Source organism: Acinonyx jubatus, chromosome A1, assembly GCF_027475565.1.
Source record: "Acinonyx jubatus isolate Ajub_Pintada_27869175 chromosome A1, VMU_Ajub_asm_v1.0, whole genome shotgun sequence".
Taxonomy (NCBI): Eukaryota; Metazoa; Chordata; class Mammalia; order Carnivora; family Felidae; genus Acinonyx; species Acinonyx jubatus.
The window spans coordinates 224397842-224416955 of NC_069380.1; the positions used below are offsets into that span (position 1 = coordinate 224397842).

Genomic DNA, 19114 nt, shown 5'->3' on the forward strand with positions numbered 1-19114 from the left:
TTGACGTTTTAACAATATTTATTCTTCCAATTCATGAGCACAGAATGTTTTCCCATTTCTTTGTGTCTTCTTCAATTTCCTTCATAAGCTTTCTATAGTTTTCAGCATACAGATCTTTTACATCTTTGGTTAGGTTTATTCGTAGGTATTTTATGGTTCTTGGTGCAATTGTAAATGGGATCGATTTCTTGATTTCTCTTTCTGTCGCTTCATTATCGGTGTATAGAAATGCAACTGATTTCTGTACATTGACTTTGTATCCTGCGACTTTGTTGAATTCATGTTATCAGTTTTAGCAGATTTTAGTGGAGTCTTTTGGGTTTTCCAGGTAGAGTACCATGTCATCTGAAAAAAGTAAAAGTCTGACTACTTCTTTGACAATTTCAATGCCTTTTATTTCATTTTGTTGTTTGATTGCGGATGCTAGGACTTCCAACACTATGCTAAACAACAGCGGTGAGATGGACATCCCTGTCGTGTTCCTGATCTCAGGGGGAAAGTTCTCAGTTTAAAAGAACATTTTCAAAAACAGGTACTCATCTGTTTAGAACAATTAATTAGCTGTTCACTATACATTTACTCCTGCCTAGATATTTAGTAAAACTTTGTGTGGGTTGTTTAAAAATGTAAAGCTAATAAATAAAAAAGTCAATAAAAAATGTGAAAAAATGTAAAGCTATACTGCCTTTACATCTACAATTTAGATTTTTATTAATTCAGTGATTTCTCAACTGTGAAAAATTCTGACATATGTAAATAATTTTAGTAAGTCCTTAAATTCAGGAAAAACTAGAACTTTGTCTATGCGATACATAATTTCTTTTAACGTATTTATAAACTTTTCCTAGAAAAATGAATATTACACGATTTTAGTTTGTTTTTTCTCTTCATACACATTAGACATCTTTTCATTTAACTACACATAGATCTACATTATTCTTTTTAAAGAATGCATAATATTTTAGTATACATATAGACCATCACATGGGGTGCCTGAGTGGCTCTGTTGGTTAAGTGTCCGACTCTTGATTTTGGCTCAGATCATGATCTCACGGTTCATGGGATCGAGCCCTGCATTGGGCTCTGTACTGATAGCATGGAGCATGCTTGGGATTCTCCCTCTCCCTCTTTCTCTCTCTACTCTTCCCCCACTCTCTCTCTCTCAAAAAAAAAAAAAAATAGACAATCATATATGTAACATAATCATTGCCTTACCAATAAACCATTTGGATTATTTCCCATTTTTCACTCTTACAAACACTGCTGAGAAAGACATTATCTTCCAATAGTCCTTATGAACTCATGGTAGCTTTTAGGATAATTTCAAAAAGAGGAAACTTTGGATCAAGGGGTGTGTACATTTTTAGTTTTGACAGATATTGCCAAAGCACCCTCCAAAACAAACCATCAACTAACACCCCCTTAAGTGTATGAGCGTCCCTGTGTCCCTAAACACCAGTTCCAGTCGTGATTTCTCACAGCCGTCCACATTTCTGTAGGAACACATTCACATTTCTTCTTCCGGGAAGAGCCTTTTAGAGCATCTGCCCATTTCCCACTGGGTGGCGCTCGTGTTTGTGTGGACTCAGAGGGCCTGCGGTCACTGAGGTGGGGTCTGGCTGCCGCGCCCTCCGTGGGGCAACACTGCTCTCATCTGTCACAGACTCTAACCAACCCACTGTAGTCTCGGGGTTACTTCCAGGCCTTTTCGGGCCCTTGATTTGAGACCCCCTAAGCCAGGGCCTTCTCCTGAGCATGAGGCCACTCCATAGCAGCTGCCTAGGGCTTCCACGGGACCCACTACAGATTGTGGCTCTCCTCACTCCTACACACACACAACACACTTCCTTAGCCTAATGCCCTCATCCTTGAAATTAAGCCCTGCCTCCAACGCAGAAAAGGGATATGATCAACTTATTAGAAAAAACCACGTGAGGGCGGAGTACGCCTTTTCCGTGCAAACCTAGACTACAAACTTAAACTCCTGGCTTCCCCCTACCTAACTGGCACAGGTTTTGGTCAAGTGACTCAAACCAAAGAAGGACCAGGGTGCACGAACATGGCGGCTGGTGTGGGTGCCAGGGAGCGACCCGGAGGAGGGAACCCGTAAGTCCCGTGTAAGCGGCTGCAGCTCACACAGCCCTGAGGTGTTTGCACAATATATGAAAATATTATAAGGAGTGGGGCTTCTTCATCTAAGGAGAGGAAGTGCAGTGTTTTAGTAGGAAAAAGTATGGCTCCATTGATAATTAAAATAGCTACAGTTGGAATTTCGCTATAAGCCAGAGCCCCTTATGGGCTTTCCAGGCGTTCTCTTGGGTCACCTGGGTGGCTCAGTCCATTAAGCGTCCAACTCTTGGTTTAGGCTCAGGTCATGATCTCATGATTCGTGAGTCCGAGCCCCGTGTCAGGCTCTGAGCTGACAGCAGAGAGCCTGCTTGGGATTCTCTCTCCCTCTCTCTGCACACCGCCCCCTCACCCCACACCCAGCACATGTGCGCTTTCTCTCGCTCTCACTCTCTCTCAACATAAATAAATAAACTTAAAAAAAATAAAGTAATTCTCTCATTTGCTCCTGCAAACATTGCCCCACCCCCATCCCGGCCCTCCTCCTACACTGGTGACTTCTTGGGCTTCTGTTTCTCCACCTGGGGATCAAAACACAATGCAACAGTGCCTGGAACACAGGAAGTGCCATGCTGGCCCTCCTGATCCTTCCTGAAGAGTCACATGGTAGGGGAAGGAGGGCATGGGCGGAGTGGTTTCTGCCTCTGGAGTGGCTGGTTGTAAGGGTGGGTGAAAATGTTAGGGAAGCGCTGAGCAAGCTGTCTGGCAAAGCCTGAGTCCCTAGTCTGTGTTGATCATTATTTTTATTGCTACTACTGTAAACCACCCTTATTCTGCAGATGAGGATGCGAGGGAGAGAGAAATTAAATATGTAAGTGGTAAAGCTGGAATCCCAAGACAGGGCAATGCGGTGCCAACATTGAGTGCCTTATCACTTGGCTGTCCTGCCTGTGAACTGTGCAGCTGAGTAAGTCTTCAAATTAGCTTTGCTGCAGCAAGTGGAATTAAGACTCTTTAAAAAGAGAATTAAAATCAATTTTTCCCGCACGTGTCAACAACTGGTTTACAACTCAAAAGCAACAGCCATAGGCAAGAATACCACGAATGAGGTGCCTTGCAAAATACGATCACAAACATGACTTGGATGATCTCATGAGTCAAATCTCATCTCCCCAAATACAGCTGAGGGGGGATTAAAGTCTCTCATGGCAGGATCTTCACGGGGGAATCCCCCGTCCGCCAGCCCAGGGAGAGAATTCAGGGAGGATTCAGCCCTGGCCCAGCCTCCCCTCCCCTGCCCAAGAGGACCCGGGCTTGGGTGAGGCTTTACCCCGACAAACAGGAAGGAGGGCAAGGCCCCACCAGTGATCTGGTCATTGAACACAATACAGAGAGGAAGGAGGATGAGGACCTCCCAGAAACAAGGGATGGGGGCAGGTTTTGGTGATGAAGAATCTCCAGGAAGTGAAGAGGAGAGGAAGAGAACAGAAGCACCGTCAGAATTATGGGTTTGGTTCTCTTTCAGGTTCGTCAAGAGACAAAAAACCCACAGTGTCTTTTCAGGACTTTTGGAATGGACAACCCGGGTGGTGGCTGAAATGAGGCCGCCATGCATTTCTGTCCTATTGGAAAGTGGATTAATTAGGCCTCACACATCCCCCCAATCTTCAGCACGAAGACACGCGAGAGACCCCAACCCCTACTGTGGGAAGAAGTCATACTTAAGTAGTTAAGATATCTTGGAGTAACTGCACCAGAGCCTCCTGAAGTCAACAACGCAGCTATCTGAACGTAAAATCTGATCTGCCATCACTCAAACTATATATGGCAGATGAGACCACTGACTAGAACTGAAAAGAGGAAAAAAAAAAAAAAGCCACCTTTTTGTGGTAAAATTCTACTTAGAGTTTTTTCCATTCTCTAAAATGTACCAAAGTCGAAATAATTCAAACATTAAAACAGGAAACCAAAAAGAAAAAAAGAAAAAGAAAAAGAGCCCTGAAAACAAAACCAAAACTCACTGAAGAGCCGGAAACAGAGTGATTATGCACACGGCAGCTCCCCCCGGGAGCCCTGGGCTCCTTCTCGTGGAAACTCCTCAGTGTCTCCTTCGCCCTAGAAACTTCCAGTGACTTCCTGGGCCCAGGCAGCCCATCCATTCCTGCCTCTACTTGTCTCCCAATCTTACTCACGGTACAGCAGTCCATGGCGCCTTCTCCCCACACACGTCCACACAGCCAACCGCATCTGGCTGTTGACTTTCTCCTGAAGCAGATCAGGGGCTACCCAGTGGGCCACAGAAGGGGGAGATTAGGCCTGAGCCAAAAGACCTAAAAGGCGATTTAACTTAGAAATTTGAGAGCACAGGGAGCGAAGAAATATGTGTATTAGTGTCATCTTGTTAAAAACAACATTCAAGGTAAAAGATACTAATGTAATTTAATGACTTCAACAGCCCCTCCATGTGCATCGATAGCATGTTATGGTTATTTAGCAGGAGGTAGGGGAGAGAGCGCCCGAGAGAGACTGCCGGATCAGGGAGCAGAGGGGAGCCTGGGGCGGGGGTGGACGGGGGGAGCCCCAGGACAGCTCCCACTCTCTGCCACCAGAGGAGTGAAGGGGTGGGGCGTCCCACCCAGGGACAGGGGGAGCGACACAGACGTTTCAGAGGCGTTGGTAAACTTTTCACTTTTCTGAGCTGCGTTGTGGAACACCACCCGCTCTGAAAAAGTGAAGGTGGCTTCGGGGTTATCCCAACCAAAGGTTAGTACTGCAGAGAGGCGTGATCAGAAACCCCATGGTGCCAGGGACCCAGGAGGATCAGGGAAGGCCTTCCTTTCTCCTGCTAGCCCTTCCCTGGTTATACTTCCTTCCCCTAAACCCTCACCCCGGGCTGGCAGGTAGTGAAAGTCACATGCTCTGTCCTGAAGGAGCTCATGGTCAGATGGCACAATGCCCTCCCATCAGGAAAGGCTCCTGGCCGGCTCGTCCAGGCCCACGGAGCCCCGACCCGTACACCCCACGGTCAGCACATCTGGGGGGGGGGGGGCGCGTGTCTCACTGCAGGGACTCAGAATAACAGCAGGGCCTGTGAACTGGATGCAGACATGGCAGGCAGGCCTCCATCCCCAAGCGGGTCACCTCTCTCTGGGGTTAACTGTGAGAAACCAAGAGGCTGGGGAATAAAGCAACATAATGTACGTGAGTCCAAACAAATAAACTAAGCGGGACGTAAGCCCAAGGGTAAACACACAGAACAAATCCCGGGAGGTCGGCAAAGTGTCTCTGGAGCGTGGGGAGACCACGAGAGAGGTTTTACAAGTCAGCACAGCAGTGGAAAGGACTACGCTTAAGTGGTCTTGCTTCTTGAAAAATCACAGGCTAGCTCTTTGTTTTCAGTTACAGAGGAAATATTCAGAAAAAAATATCCTCTTAACAAGTGCGAGGTCAAAGGACTTTGTAAGCTTTTGTAAATTTCAGTATGAATTCTGCTCAACTAAGAAATGACAGTCTTCGACTCAGTAAAGAACTATAACCAAAAAGTGCAAGATCGGTATCACTGAGGAAGACAGCCACCAAGGGGGAAGGTTTTTATCTTGAAAGTCATGATCAGTGAGACATTCAGCTGTAGCCCTGTCATGCAACCCACTTAGGCTCGGAGCACAATCCCCACGGGACGGGGCATGTTTTTACCCAAGGCTCCTGTTAAACTGAGCGTCAGTAAATACAACAGGAAACTGCTCCTTGCCAAACACTAACGGGGCTCTGGTGTGTGTGTGCGCGTGTCTGTAACAATGTCATAGCTCAGAGTTTTTCCATTTACTAGGGCAAAGTTCAGGGGTGTTAATTGCAACCCATCACTTTAAAAGAGAAGTTAAATTTTCTAATCATGCGTAGGGGATTTTGAACCCTCCCAGCTATAAAAATACAAAAGCTGGAGGTGGGATAGGCTTCTGTGGACCAGCAAGTTGTAACTCCTCCTCTGGAGAAAAATCTCAGCACGCCAGGATCACTTGCTCCACCCAGACACTCTCCTTGGCCCTGATCTGGCGAAACAAGCCAGAGACTCTGTCTTCACTCTGCCACTTTCTAGCTGTAGGACCTCAGACAAACCACTGAGCTTCAAGGATCTCGAAACATCTCTCTAATGGAGAAGACCATAGTGATAACAGACGGTTAGATGAAAGCAAACGCCAGCCACGAAAGTGTGCTTGTAACCACAGAGGCACAGTGCAAATGGAAACTCTCCCACTGAGTCCCTGTGAGCCTCCACCTCTGGGGGTGGGAACTCACTTCCGTTGGTGGGAGACCATCTTCTTTTCGGGAATATTTCTCTCTTTATTGATCAAAGTCTATTGTTAGTCAATGAATATAGATTAAGCTCCTCCTGCAGGCAGAACACTGGGCCAAGAGCTGATGTTACAATTGCAAACAGAAGGCTGACCTCTCCTCGTGTGTCTGGGGCACGACCCAGGCAATGCTCCACAGAAACGTGGCTCCATCAGCAGAGGTACCACGGGTACCCGACCTAGTCCCACGTGAGCTAGAGCAGAGAGCCAGCGGGTACGGCAACAGTTCACAAGGCCAGGAAAGCAAGGGCCTTTAGACCCTTTAGAGATGCTGGTGTTACCTGAAAAGCAGGGAAAGTTCCTGAGCAAGAGGCTGGTGCGGTCAGACCTGTAACCATGCTTGAATCGTTATTGCTTGGAGTCATGAGGATCATGTCAGATGACTCTTCTATGCGACACCTTTTAAGTCTTTCACAGAATCACAGAATGCTTTGGGCGAAGGCGCTGGAGTTCTACTTGTTCTCCAAGGCCTGATTCACACCAGTCCCTCTGCAGAGCAGTGTAGACAGAGTGCTGTCCCCACCCCCGCCCCTGGCCGCCGCACTCTGTCTACACTGCAGGTCAGTTAGGCATATTTGTGACTGTGTCCTCTGCTGGCCTGGAAACACCTCTGAGGTGAAAGCTGAATCTTAATTTGCTGCGGACCTGGTCATCCGACGGCCTGTCGTGTGCACCCCTTCATCTCTGAGGTGGAGAAACTGAAGCCCAGAGAAAGCAAGTAGAAGTCTGAACTTGAACCAACAGGTTCTGACTCAAGGTCAGTGCCCTTTCAATTAACCTCATAACTGCCTTCCCGGGGCAATTCTCTCCCAAGAATTCAAAACAACTATAGAAGGCAGCTATCATTTCCATTGTGCCTGCTTCTCGTTGTCTCAACCAGTCCTCGTATGACACGGGCTCGAAGGGGTCTCTTCGTCGTCCAGGCCACTCTCCTCCGAACCCATGCCACACTTAAAGGGAGACCACAGGACAGAATGCAATGTCCTGAGCGTGACCCCCCAGGAGACAATCCAAAAACATGACCACTCCTTCATGCTCGGTCAGGGGTCGGCCAGTTTTCTTGTGTAGGGTCAGAGAGTATCTTAGGCTTGCCTGCCATCTGGTCTCTGTGCCAAGTACCCAAATGGGCCCTGACAGAAAAACAACCATTAGACAATACACAGTGAGGCTGTGTTCCAAGAAAACCTTATTTACAGACACCAAAATCCAAAGTTCATGTAAGTTTTACAGGTGAGGAAGTGGCATTCTTTTGAGTTTTTTTCCTTTCTGACCATTAAAAAAAAAAAAGTCAAAACCATTCTTAGCTCACAGGCCATATAAAAACAGAGCGGAACCAGATTCAGCCCATGGACTGTGCTTTGCCGAACCCTGTTCTAGACGATACACTCCAAGTAATGCATCCAGCCTGAGATTGTATCGGTCAGTTTTGTACAGCTGAGAAACAAAAAGCCCTCCACTCACAAGTAGCCTGCCATCAACTAAAAGCCCCGTTGCTGGAGTAAGTGTCCCCAGCCTTCGAAGGGGGAGGCAGGGATCTGCACTTTTATCCCACCGTCCTTCAGATTTCCAGCTGGAAGTGCTTTCCAGGAGCCCTGGCTCCGCCCTCTGCCCCCAGCCTTCACTCGCCTGACTGACTCCTTCCCAAGCACCACGCCTGATGGCAGGTTGGGAGATACTGCTCAGCTCAGCCCCTCCTCCACCCTCCAGAGAGGGCCTCGGGCCTGACCTTTTAGGTGTGAGCTCAGCTCAGGCATGGCTAGCAAGCCCATCTGGCCACACAAGTGGAACTTGTGGGTTTTATCACTGAGCTGACATTTAAAAAAAAAAGATTGTGTTTTTAATGTTTATTTTTTTGAGAGAGAGAGAGAGAGATGGAGTGTGAGCAGGGGAGGGGCAGAGAGGGAGACATAGACTCCAAAGCAGGCTCCAGGCTCCGAGCTGTCAGTACAGAGCCTGATGTGGGGCTCGAACCCATGAACCATGAGATCACGGCCTGAGCCGAAGTCGGGCACTTAACCAACTGAGCCACCGAGGTGCCTCCTGAGCTAACATTTTAAAAATCTCTGACTCCTGTGTCCACCTTTCAGTTCAGCCAGGTCCCGGGAAGGGAAGCAAGGGGGTGATCACATGTGCTGGCTCCATGCTTTTTAGACGAGGAGCAGACACGTAACCCCACGCAAGTTCATGTTCCTGGATCTGGTTCACTGCCTCAACCCGCCAGGGCTTTGGTGGTGCACTCTCAACTCTTAGACCTTTATAATTTTTTTAAGGTTTATTTATATTTGAAAGAGAGAGAGAGAGAGAGAGAGAGAGAGAGGGAGAGAGAGAGAGAGGAAGAGTGAGAGAGAGAGAGAGAGAGAGAGAGAGAGAGAGAGAGAGAGGGGCAGTGCACAAGTCGGGGAGGAGCAGACAGAGAGGGAGACCGAATCCAAAGCAGGCTCCGGGCTCCGAGCTGTCAGCACAGAGCCCAATAAGGGGCTTGGACTCAGGAGCCCTGAGGTCATGACCTGAGTGGAACGGACTGAGCCACCCAGGCGCCCTCACTCTTAGACCTTTCATCTCCCAATCATTTACGAAATGTGACCAGGAGAGAACTATGGGTACACTCAGACAAGTCACCCTTCACTTTTGCCCGGAGGTGATTTTTCCATTAATCAGAACCATTTGGGCTCTGTTGCTAGTGGTTACTAATCCTTCTAATTGGCTTCCCTTCCCAAAGCCATTTTCCACTCCTTAGCCAGTGGTGTTTTTTGTTTGTTTGCTTGGTTTTTCTTGCTTTTTTACATGCAATGGGTGTGTCAGCTCCTATTTAAAAATCTGGCTTTTCTTCTTCCTCTCCCTTTTCTCCTTCTCCTTTCTCCCTCTTCCTCCTTCGCTGCCTCCTCCCCTTATTATTTTGGCTTTTCTTACTTGTAGGAAAGACTGAATCCCATGAAGTGAGCTGGAAAAGCCTGTAAATGAGGTGTGAGAGAGGTAATCGTGCCTCACCCCTCGCCCCATCCTAGCCAAAAGTCATGGGGCACCAGTTCTGGAACCAGGAACCAGCCACACCATGTAACTCACAAACCCTAGGGACTGAGAAGTGGAGGTGGGCGCACCCCGGACGGAGGCACAAAGCAGAGCCCCTCTCTCCTCCCCAGGTCTTCCTTCCTCTCTCCTTTCACCGCCCCCTCCACCTTTACGTGGCCCTTTAGGTCTGCTCTCCAGAGAACAGACCTTCGAAACAAACTCATCAGAGCCTCCGGACCAGCAACATCCCTGCCGCCCGGGGCACTTAGGAATACAGATCCGCGGGCGGCATCATCGGTATTCTGCGAGGTCCCCAGCAATCTGCACACACGCCCAAGTCTCAGGGGCACTGGGACGAGTTGGAGGATCTCCCTTGCCCCGGGTCCACCTGTGCATTTCCTGATGTACTGGGCTGAGGCCCAGGCCCCCATCTTTTGTCAAGTTCCCAGGTGATTCCGATGTGTTGCCAGCGCTGAGAAACCCGCTGGGGAGTAGGGGCCTCCTCCATCCTTGGCCGTCTCTGTCTTCTCAAGTCATATATTATCACATGCTGGTTAATTTCCAAAATTTCCGTTTGGAGAAATCATGCCAGACAGAGTCTCACTGGTCCCAAGAAGTGTTGCCTGTGTTATGTGGCACCTGGGTGGCGTAGTCAGTTGAGCGTCCGACCCTTGGCTCAGGCCACGATCTCGAGGTTCATGAGTTTGAGCCCCGCAGTGGGCTCTGTGCTGATGGTGTGGAGCCTGCTTGGGCTTCTCTCTCTCCTCTCAGCCCCTCTCCTACTTGCGCGTGCTCTCCCTCTCCCAAAATACATAAATAAGTAAACACTGAAAAAAAAAAGACATGTTGCTTGTGTTTTGTGCCTCTTTGCTTTCAGCCAACAGGAGGGGCTAGTTTTACTAGTCAGTTGTTTTTCCATGGCTGAGCTACACCTATGGAAAGAGAGACGGTGCTGAAATTAAAATGAAAGGAACCCGACCATTAATGTGGCCTCCAGCAAGGGTGACCAATGCATCCCGGCCTGCCTGGGACTCTCCGAGTTTTAGCACTGAAAGTTCCACATCCCAGGACATCCCTGTGGCAGGCACGCCACGGCGGTCACCCTTCCTCTGGGGCCCCATGCGGTCTGACCCTGATTCTTCCCCATTCTGTCCCCTCTGCCGCTTGCTCAAGAGGACGGGCTGTGAGTTCCTCCGTGAGAGCCCTCTCTGCCTCCCGCCTGCCTTCGCCCCTGCTATCTTCTGCCTGTAACACCCTCCCCTCGACTCTTTCTTTCTCCAGCTGTCAGCTCCAATGTCACTTCCTGTGGCAAAGCCTCTGACCCTTTCCCTCCCCCCGGGCTTGCTCAAGTCCCCGTTACTCTCTCTCTCAGCACACGGCGTCTCTTGCCTTCGCGGCACTTAGCACGGTTTACACAACCGTGTCTGTGTTTGATCAGTGTCTGCCTCCCCACGTAGGTAAACGTCTTAAGGACGGGGATTGTGTCTGTTTTCTCCCTGCTTTCTTGGTGCCTAGGCACCGGGCAGACGGCTAATAAATATTTGTTGAATAAGGAAAAGGATTTCAGGTAATCAGGATCCAGTCCATGCGTCTCCACAACAGGCACTGAGAGCTTCCCTCAGTATCTGTTCTCTCTTCCTCCGTAGAAATAAAATCCTGACTTTGAGCCGGCTACATGGCTACTTGAATAAAGGCCACACTTCCTCCTCCCCAGGTGCGGGGTGTAGCTGTGTGAGTGGATTCTAAGAAGCATTACGTGCAGTTTTCGGAAGGCTCTGCGGAGGGGAGCGTACTCCTTGTCCTCCTCCCTCTCCACCAGCTGGAATGTAAGTGTGGTGACTGGCGTTCGGCGGCCGTCTTGGACCACGAAGTAGCTAGTCATGGAAGCCATGCACCGTGGAAATGGCCCGGAGGAGCTGGGCCCCTGGCAACGTGGAGCCCATTTCTGGCCCTGGAAGAGGGGGCCACCTTCGAGCGGTGACACGAGAAGAATAAACTTGACTCACTTATTTGGGGTCGTTCCGTTATCCCACTATACCTAATCCTAACTAATGGCCTCTGTCTTGGTGGTCCACTTGGAACACGTATGTCAGAAACAGTGAGCCACCAGTGTGTTTTCTGTTCCCTTAATTACACTCATGTAAATACGAAGCAGGAAATGAGAATGTGAAGCGGTCACCTAGTGGGATGGCTTGAGGACAGTGGAACGAACAGGCACCAGGGAGTCAGGAAGCCATGGTCTGGTCCACCTCAGTTTCCTCCCCTGTGAACAAGCATAGGGAGGCCAGGCCATTAACTGCCATTTCCCGTCATCCACCACAGGGCCCTTCATGTTAACTTGTTTCAGGGTTATGTTGGAGGAACAGTCACGTTGGGGCACAAGGCACAGGATTTTAAGTAGTTGTGAAGCAAGTGAGGTTCAACTAACAGCATCACTCAAAACAGGGCGCCTGGGTAGCTCAGTCGGTTGAGCGTCTGACTTCGGCTCAGGTCATGATCTCACGGTTCTGTGAGTTTGAGCTCCGCGTTGGGCTCTGGGCTGTAAGCACGGAGTCTGCTTCGGACCCCCGTCCCTCCCCCCTCTGCCCCTCCCCCGCTCGCACACTCTCTAACACAAATAAACCTTAAAAAAAAAAAAACACATTACTCAAAACCTGCACCATGGGAAAGATGCCCTGTAGGTACAGAAGTTACACGAGACTCTGACAAATCGGCAACTACTCCAACCCTTAGAAGCCATGCTCGATTCTACAGACTCTCACACCAGCGTTTCCCCGGAGGTGACCAGTTTCTAAAAAAAAATGGCAAGAATATTTTTTTTTTAAAGGAAGGCTGAGAAGGAAACTGGGAGGGAGGGAAAAGGAGAGCTGTACCTTCACAGGTTACCGGCTCCACATTTTGAATGAATGAATCAATGAGGCATAAATGGGAGAATACACTGGAACAGTCAAGCGAGAAGAACAAGACAGCACAGGTCAACGAGCATTTGCCGTACCAGCCCTCTATCCCAACTGTCAGCTGGGCTTAACAAAAGTGAGTTTAACAAATATTTAAAAAACAAAATGGAGACATCGTGGGTGAGACTGATCTCATAAACTCTCTCGGTTTGAGTGATTTTTCTCTCTACCTTAGATTGCAGGAGAAGGATCGACATACCCGAGTCTTACGCTGCTTCAGGTGCAAAACTGAGGGACCCGATGCTTCTAGTGATAATTCCATTGGCTACAATGGCTTTTCGAGGTAAGGGGCCAACCTCATCCTTAGCTACAAACAGTTGAACTCCAAGTTCATTTTTAAAATGCCCAGGAAAATGACAAAAGGCTGGCATCAGTGCCATCCAGCCCTTTATATCTAGATGGCGCCTGATTACATCAAGTCCGTGCCAGCACTGGCTCCCCATCTCTCCCACTTCCCCTTTCCTATCAGCCGTCCTGCTTCCTCCAAGATTTCTACCTGTCCTAATGACCTGGGACACAGGACTTGGAAGACACAGAGTCCTCAGTTTTCCTGCCACTCTAGAGACCTCAGGAGAAAGATGAGGTCTTCCTGTCCCAGGTGCACGACTATGCCCACATTGTACCAGGTGTTATTCTACGACTTAGGGAACAATCCCCTCTTTTCCAGAAAGAAGGAATTTAGTTCACTTCTCCTAAACTTGGGGGACCAAAGCCTCCGGGAACTCTCTGCCCTGACTTAGAGATGCAAGTTTTCAAAGACCACTGCCCGAGGAGCTCCCACCACCATGTCCCCTCTCCACCTCCATCCCATTTGTACCCACTGAGGCTGTCCCGTGCCTGGAGAGAAAGTGGCGGGCTCGTGTCCACTGTAATGGGAACAAGAGAGGGCAGTATGCTTCTCTCTTTTTGACAGTTAACCCTTGACTTTGAATCAGATCCCACTTCTCTCTGAATTGGGGGAGGGAGATGGGGATCTCTTGAGAAACCAATTTTCAATTACATTATTATTCCCTGTGCCAGAAGACTAACCCTAATACTCATAAAAGCCAGTTACAGGGAAAGCAGAGAGAGAGCTAATACGGTATTTTAAATTACTCTGTATCTATCATCCACAATTCCACATAGACTCAAAGTCATAGATACATAGTTATATCAACAACAAAAGGCTTACTATTAAATTCTTAATTCAGAGATTTATCGAGCATGGCACTTTACGTGCTACAGTTTCGGAGATTTTTGTTTATTACTTGAGAATCCCAGCAACAGTACTAACAGAGAATAGTCCTTAGTCTCCTAGAAATGAACATAACACCTCCTCTTATTTTAAACATGATGCCACCTGTCTCTTCTGGTTCCAATTAAATGAGAAAGTAGAAAAATGGGGGTATAGATGGGCTAGAACAAGAGATTACTGGCAAAACGAGTGCATAAACAAAACACTCTTCTCTGGTGATTTATTGTGAAATAACATCTCATGTTCTTGCATTAAGTGAATTACACATCAGTAAATGCGTGTGCCACCTCAGTTCTGAGAACGGTTGTTTTAAGTAACTGAATATTTGCCAAAAGATCAAGTGGACCGGAGCCAAAGGTCAAATACACCAGCCCAATAACCAACTCGCTCTGCTCAAGATGGTGAAGGGGCTTTAATAGCTACAAAGCAGCAACCACGTATGTTGCAAGTTTCAGCTCGATCATGATGACCCTGTCATAATCTCACTTCTGTACCCCAGACCTGTGAGTTATGTGTAGCAACAAGAAAGGTGTAAAATGGGAACCCAGCTTGAATGGCCAACAGCTGAAATGTAAGCTGGAGACTAGAGCGCTCTCAGGTATAAGCCTGAGCCGAGCTTCAGGAAGCAGAAGAGGTGGAGGCTTAAGAATCGGTTGTGGGTGGAGCCACGCTGCCAGGGCTGGAATCCTGGCCACCGCTTCTTAGCTGGAAACTTTGAGCAAATTCCGTAACCGTTCCGAGCGTCAGACTGGTGGCTGTAAAGATTACATAAGACTATCCATGGGCAGTGTCTCCATGGCCAGCACCATAAAGAGAACTCAAATGCCTACTGTTCCCCTGGCGAGGACGACACGGGGTGCCATAGGCGCCCACCCACTCCGGGGAGCCAGATGAAAGGTCATTTTCATTCTTTTTTTTTTTTCAATATATGAAATTTATTGTCAAATTGGTTTCCATACAACACCCAGTGCTCATCCCAAAAGGTGCCCTCCTCAATACCCATCACCCACCCTCCCCTCCCTCCCACCCCCCATCAACCCTCAGTTTGTTCTCAGTTTTTAACAGTCTCTTATGCTTTGGCTCTCTCCCACTCTAACCTCTTTTTTTTTTTTTTCCTTCCCCTCCTCCATGGGTTTCAGTTAAGTTTCTCAGGATCCACATAAGAGTGAAAACATATGGTATCTGTCTTTCTCTGTATGGCTTATTTCACTTAGCATCACACTCTCCAGTTCCATCCACGTTGCTACAAAGGGCCATATTTCGTTCTTTCTCATTGCCACGTAGTACTCCATTGTGTATATAAACCACAATTTCTTTATCCATTCATCCGTTGATGGACATTTAGGCTCTTTCCATAATTTGGCTATTGTTGAGAGTGTGAAAGGTCATTTTCAAATGCGTAACTGTGCCAATCGAAGATTTCTACTAAGCTAAGACGCTTGGTACCAACATTTACATTTTACTTGGCACTTAATCCATTTCACGGAAATGCAAAAGTATAAAAGTGGGGCAAACAGGCTGGCAAAAAAAATACCAACCACGGACCATTTGGTTTTAGGCGTTCTGTTGTGTATGTTTTAAATTGCAGCATTTGGGTCTTGTTTGGTTTTGTTCCTAAGCCTCCAACCTAGGGAAATAGTTCTCTTTAAGGTTACAACTAGCACACAAAGGACCTCATCTCCTCCTGGGCACCCACTGGCCACTGCCAGCACCCCCTCTGCTCGTGGTTCAAGTCCTTGAGAGCAGAGGCTTGGAAGGCACCGGCTCTAGAATAAGATCACAATTCCTAGCACCCTCCGCAGTCTGCGTTGAGGAGGGAATGTGCACGCACCCCCCCCCTACCCCGATCCTCATAACTCTTCTCGCCAGGGACTAGCCGCCTGGTCCTTAGCTGTTCTGACCTGCCCCCTCTCCCTTTAAACACAGACGTGCTCACCAGGCAGACTCACGGGTCTACCGAGTGTGGTACCTATGACTGTCCAAGGGAATGAGGCAAAGACAGCATTCAGCGGATCAGAAACATCTGCTTTGTACGTAAAGTTATCCTTGAATGGCTTTGGAATAATGTATTCCATGGTATTGAGGAACACATCTTGTAAACAGAAAAGTCTAGGTGGGAAGTGGGAAATCTGGTATAAGTTTGCACGTCACTTGGTTTCAGTAAAATAGGGATAAAAATAACAACTACGTCATGGCATAAGATAGTGATAATAATAACCCTTGAGTAAGCTAACCTTGCAGTGCTTACTACAGGCCATGCATCGTCCTAAGCTCTTTACATGTAATAAAGATAACAACAAAATTCAAAAATATTGGCCATTACCATTACTTCTAAAATTTCTGTTTAGCATTAGACTTTTTCGCAAACAAAATCTTACTCAGAACAGCATATAAACAAGAAAGGCGGGGGCGGGGGGGCAGAGCTGCGCTCTGTGTAGCTGGAACGAGGGCACATGGCCGATGGGTCCCCCATTCCACACTGGGCATTCCTGTCACCCCAGGCGAGCGCCTAGGGACCACCACAGGGTCCTGCAGCTCCTGAGGGCCTGGTTGAAAACTTGCAGGCTTTTCTGTGAAGAACCACAACAGTTAATCACCCTGAGGCTGGCCAGAGGCACAAGGAGCCAGGAAAAACGTGGGGCACACATCCCCGCTTCAAACACCAGACTGCCAAAGGTATGCTAAGGATTTTGAGCTTCTCCTACAGTGGGCGGGTCACCCCTGCTTCCTGTTTCCTCCCAGGTCTTCTTGGGGCCTCAGGGCATTGCACCAAATCATCTTGGGCGCCACTTCCCTGTCTAGTATTCCAATTCCGACAGTGTCTTTCCGATAATACGGTGCACAGATGTTCAGTGCATGAGTCTCAATACCCAATGAAAAAGAAACAGTAAAACTGTCTACCAAAAAATGCTTTCCACCCCTACCCGTTCTGTGGGTTTCCTTCGGTTGCTGTCCATTTAGTTTTTATTGTCAAGTGTTACTTGTTAGCATTTGCTATGATTTCAGAAGTGAATCTGGGTCTCTCTCTTACGAAAAGAGGGGTAGGTAAAAATAACTCACTCCCATCCTAGCTTTGGCAAGGGACTCGAAAACATTTTCACCTCCAAACATGACTGGTAAAGAAGGGAAACTATGCTCCCAAGTCCTCAGCGGTTATGTGGTTATGTTTTGGAGGGGAAAAAAAAGTTTTCCATAACCTGATCCTTGAATCACATTCTTGCACTGTGCACAGGAACTACAGTCCCCACAGGCTGGAGCTGAGGAAAGAATTCTGAGTTCCCAGTGCTGGCACACCTTGAACTTGATGCATTGGAAGGAAAAATTCCTGATTGTTAGGTTAAGTCCAGAGCAGGCACCTTTCTGCCTCCCAAACCAACTTTCTCCTGCTGAGCCCTACCCCCATTTCCAGCTTTGCTTTCTCTCCCAAAGTAAGGCAAAGAGAAAGGGAGGAAAAAAATCACATCATGAAAAGTTCAAATGAATACACCCACAGGAAATATTTGCCTAATTCGATTATCATTCAGGGTGCAGAAAGGTTGAAAGGGAGTTCAATTTCCAAACTTTTGAGGCTGGGAGGTAAGTCAATTACAGAATTCTAGACTGGGAGGGGCCTTATGGATCAGCTACCCCAACATGAGGAGGTAGAAGTCCAGAGTGGCTGTGGCTTCCAGGCACACAGTCCTGGGCAGAATGAGGTCTAGAACTCATGTCCAGACTCCCAGAACAGCACTGTTTCCACCACACCCAACAGCTTGCTGTGTGAATCAAAAGCTCCTGCTGGGACCAAGAACCCCAGTCAATAACCAGTACTGGCACCTGCCAACTTCCCATAAACGCTGCCGTATCTGCAGCCCAAACTCGGCGCTTGTGAATCGGCACGCTCCCCCAAATCGCCGGCAGGTTCACACCCGCCCCTGCGGGGGCCACCAGACAAACACGGAACGGGAACGTGCTCATAACTGAGAAGCAGCCACGTTCATCCTCCTCGGAGCGGGACCTGGAGGGCACAGCTGAAGCGGGGGAAGGAAAACACCCTTCACTCCTACCCCAGCTACCAACGCAGAGAGCAGAGACGCCCAGCCACAGGGACTGCGCCCCCACCTCCGCGACCAGACTTGCGCGCGCGACCTGGGCCGTTCTGTGCTGCTGCTCCTGTCCTTGGTGACATTTTTGTTCAACAGCCAGCTTTTCTCTGCTGTTCAGCAAGTCTCGACTGCTGCGAAGGTGTGGGCCACATCCTCCGCCACCAAAGCGCGAAACGCGTCAACTTCCCCCGCCACCCCGACAACAATCAAGTTCTCAGAGGGGACACCTAGAAGGGGACGCTGCCCCTCCTCGGCGGCAGAGCCCGACCCCGGCCGCTGCCTGAACCCCCACCCCGTTCCGGCCCACCAGAAGGGCTCCCTCCTCCCAGGAACCTGCCCTCCCTGCCTCGGCAGGTCGCTCGCGGCCTCGACCCAAACAGATCTGCCTCCCTCCCGAGGGCGCGTTCCCATTCAGACGCGACGCGACCCCCGTCCCCGACGGCAGCCCCAACGCTGCCGGGGGTGTTTTGAGGCTGCAGCCCCCTGCCCTGGGGCGGCGCCCCGGACCTTCCAACCCTGAGCGCGCAGGGGGACTGCCCGCGGGCCCCCTCCCCGCCCCCGGCCCGGCGCCCACCTGCCGTTGGGGCGCGAGGACCCTCCCGCTCCCGCGCCCGCACCCGCGGGGGGCTTCTCGGCGCCGCCATGCCGGCCGCGCGCTGCGGACGGGCGCGGAGCCTCCTCCGTCGGTCAGTCAGACGCCGCGGCCGCCCGCCGGCGCCGGGGATCGCTTCCCCGCGGCTGGCTGGCTCGAGAGGCGCGGGGTGGGGACCGCGGTCGGCGCTCCCGCCCGGGGGAGCCCGGGGGCCGACGGACGCGCGGGGCCGCCAATGGGAGGCCGCGGCGGAGGTGGGCGGGCTCTCGGGCGGAGATGGGCGGGGCCTCCGCGCACAGACGGGGTCTACCGTCGGCAGCTTCGGGCTCCTGGCGCTGTGCGCGCAGCGTGGAAGCCGCTCCTGGGTTCCCGGCGCTGCTCCTCCGGAGACGTCCTGGGGTTTCCACCTGGACGGATCCCGCGACCTCCCTGGCACTTTACACCGAAAGCCCATTGAGTGGGAATCAAAGAAACGTGGTGCGTGGGATGATGGGGGAGAGGGACAGGTGCCTTTTCCCTCTCCACGGCGAAGGTGCAGAAGGATTGCCATCCCTGGCCGAGACAAGAGCCCGCTGATGGGTCACGGCCATGGGAGGGCCAGACTGGAATCCAGATGTTGCTGTCGGCCCAGGGCCTCTTCCACTACTTAGGGCACATTTTTAAAAAAATCTTTATTTTCCCCTAGGTCAGCAGAACGGTTATGCTTACTCAGAAGTCACAGTGTACCTTAGTAGCCGGAATATGTGCGTTAATGACAAGATTAATCTTCTGATAAAGTGGGTTATCAAAAAGAAAAAAATAAACAGCTCAACAATAAAAAG

The 19114-nt window shown here is 49.6% G+C and overlaps 1 protein-coding gene across 2 annotated transcripts in view; it reads right to left on the bottom strand.

Annotated features, from left to right (window-relative positions):
• OTULINL (OTU deubiquitinase with linear linkage specificity like) overlaps nucleotides 1–18762 on the bottom strand; it is a 31390-nt gene extending 12628 nt beyond the window's left edge. Inside the window, exon 1 of one of the 2 annotated variants that reach the window (XM_027074397.2) lies at nucleotides 18276–18762. In XM_027074397.2, coding sequence (XP_026930198.2) covers nucleotides 18276–18747 — 472 coding nt within the window. In that variant the 5' untranslated portion in view covers nucleotides 18748–18762. Of the gene's footprint in view, nucleotides 1–4259; nucleotides 4330–18275 lie in introns of those variants that run through there. The other variant, XM_053202038.1, reaches the window with a different exon arrangement.
• Between the last annotated feature and the right edge of the window lie 352 nt (nucleotides 18763–19114).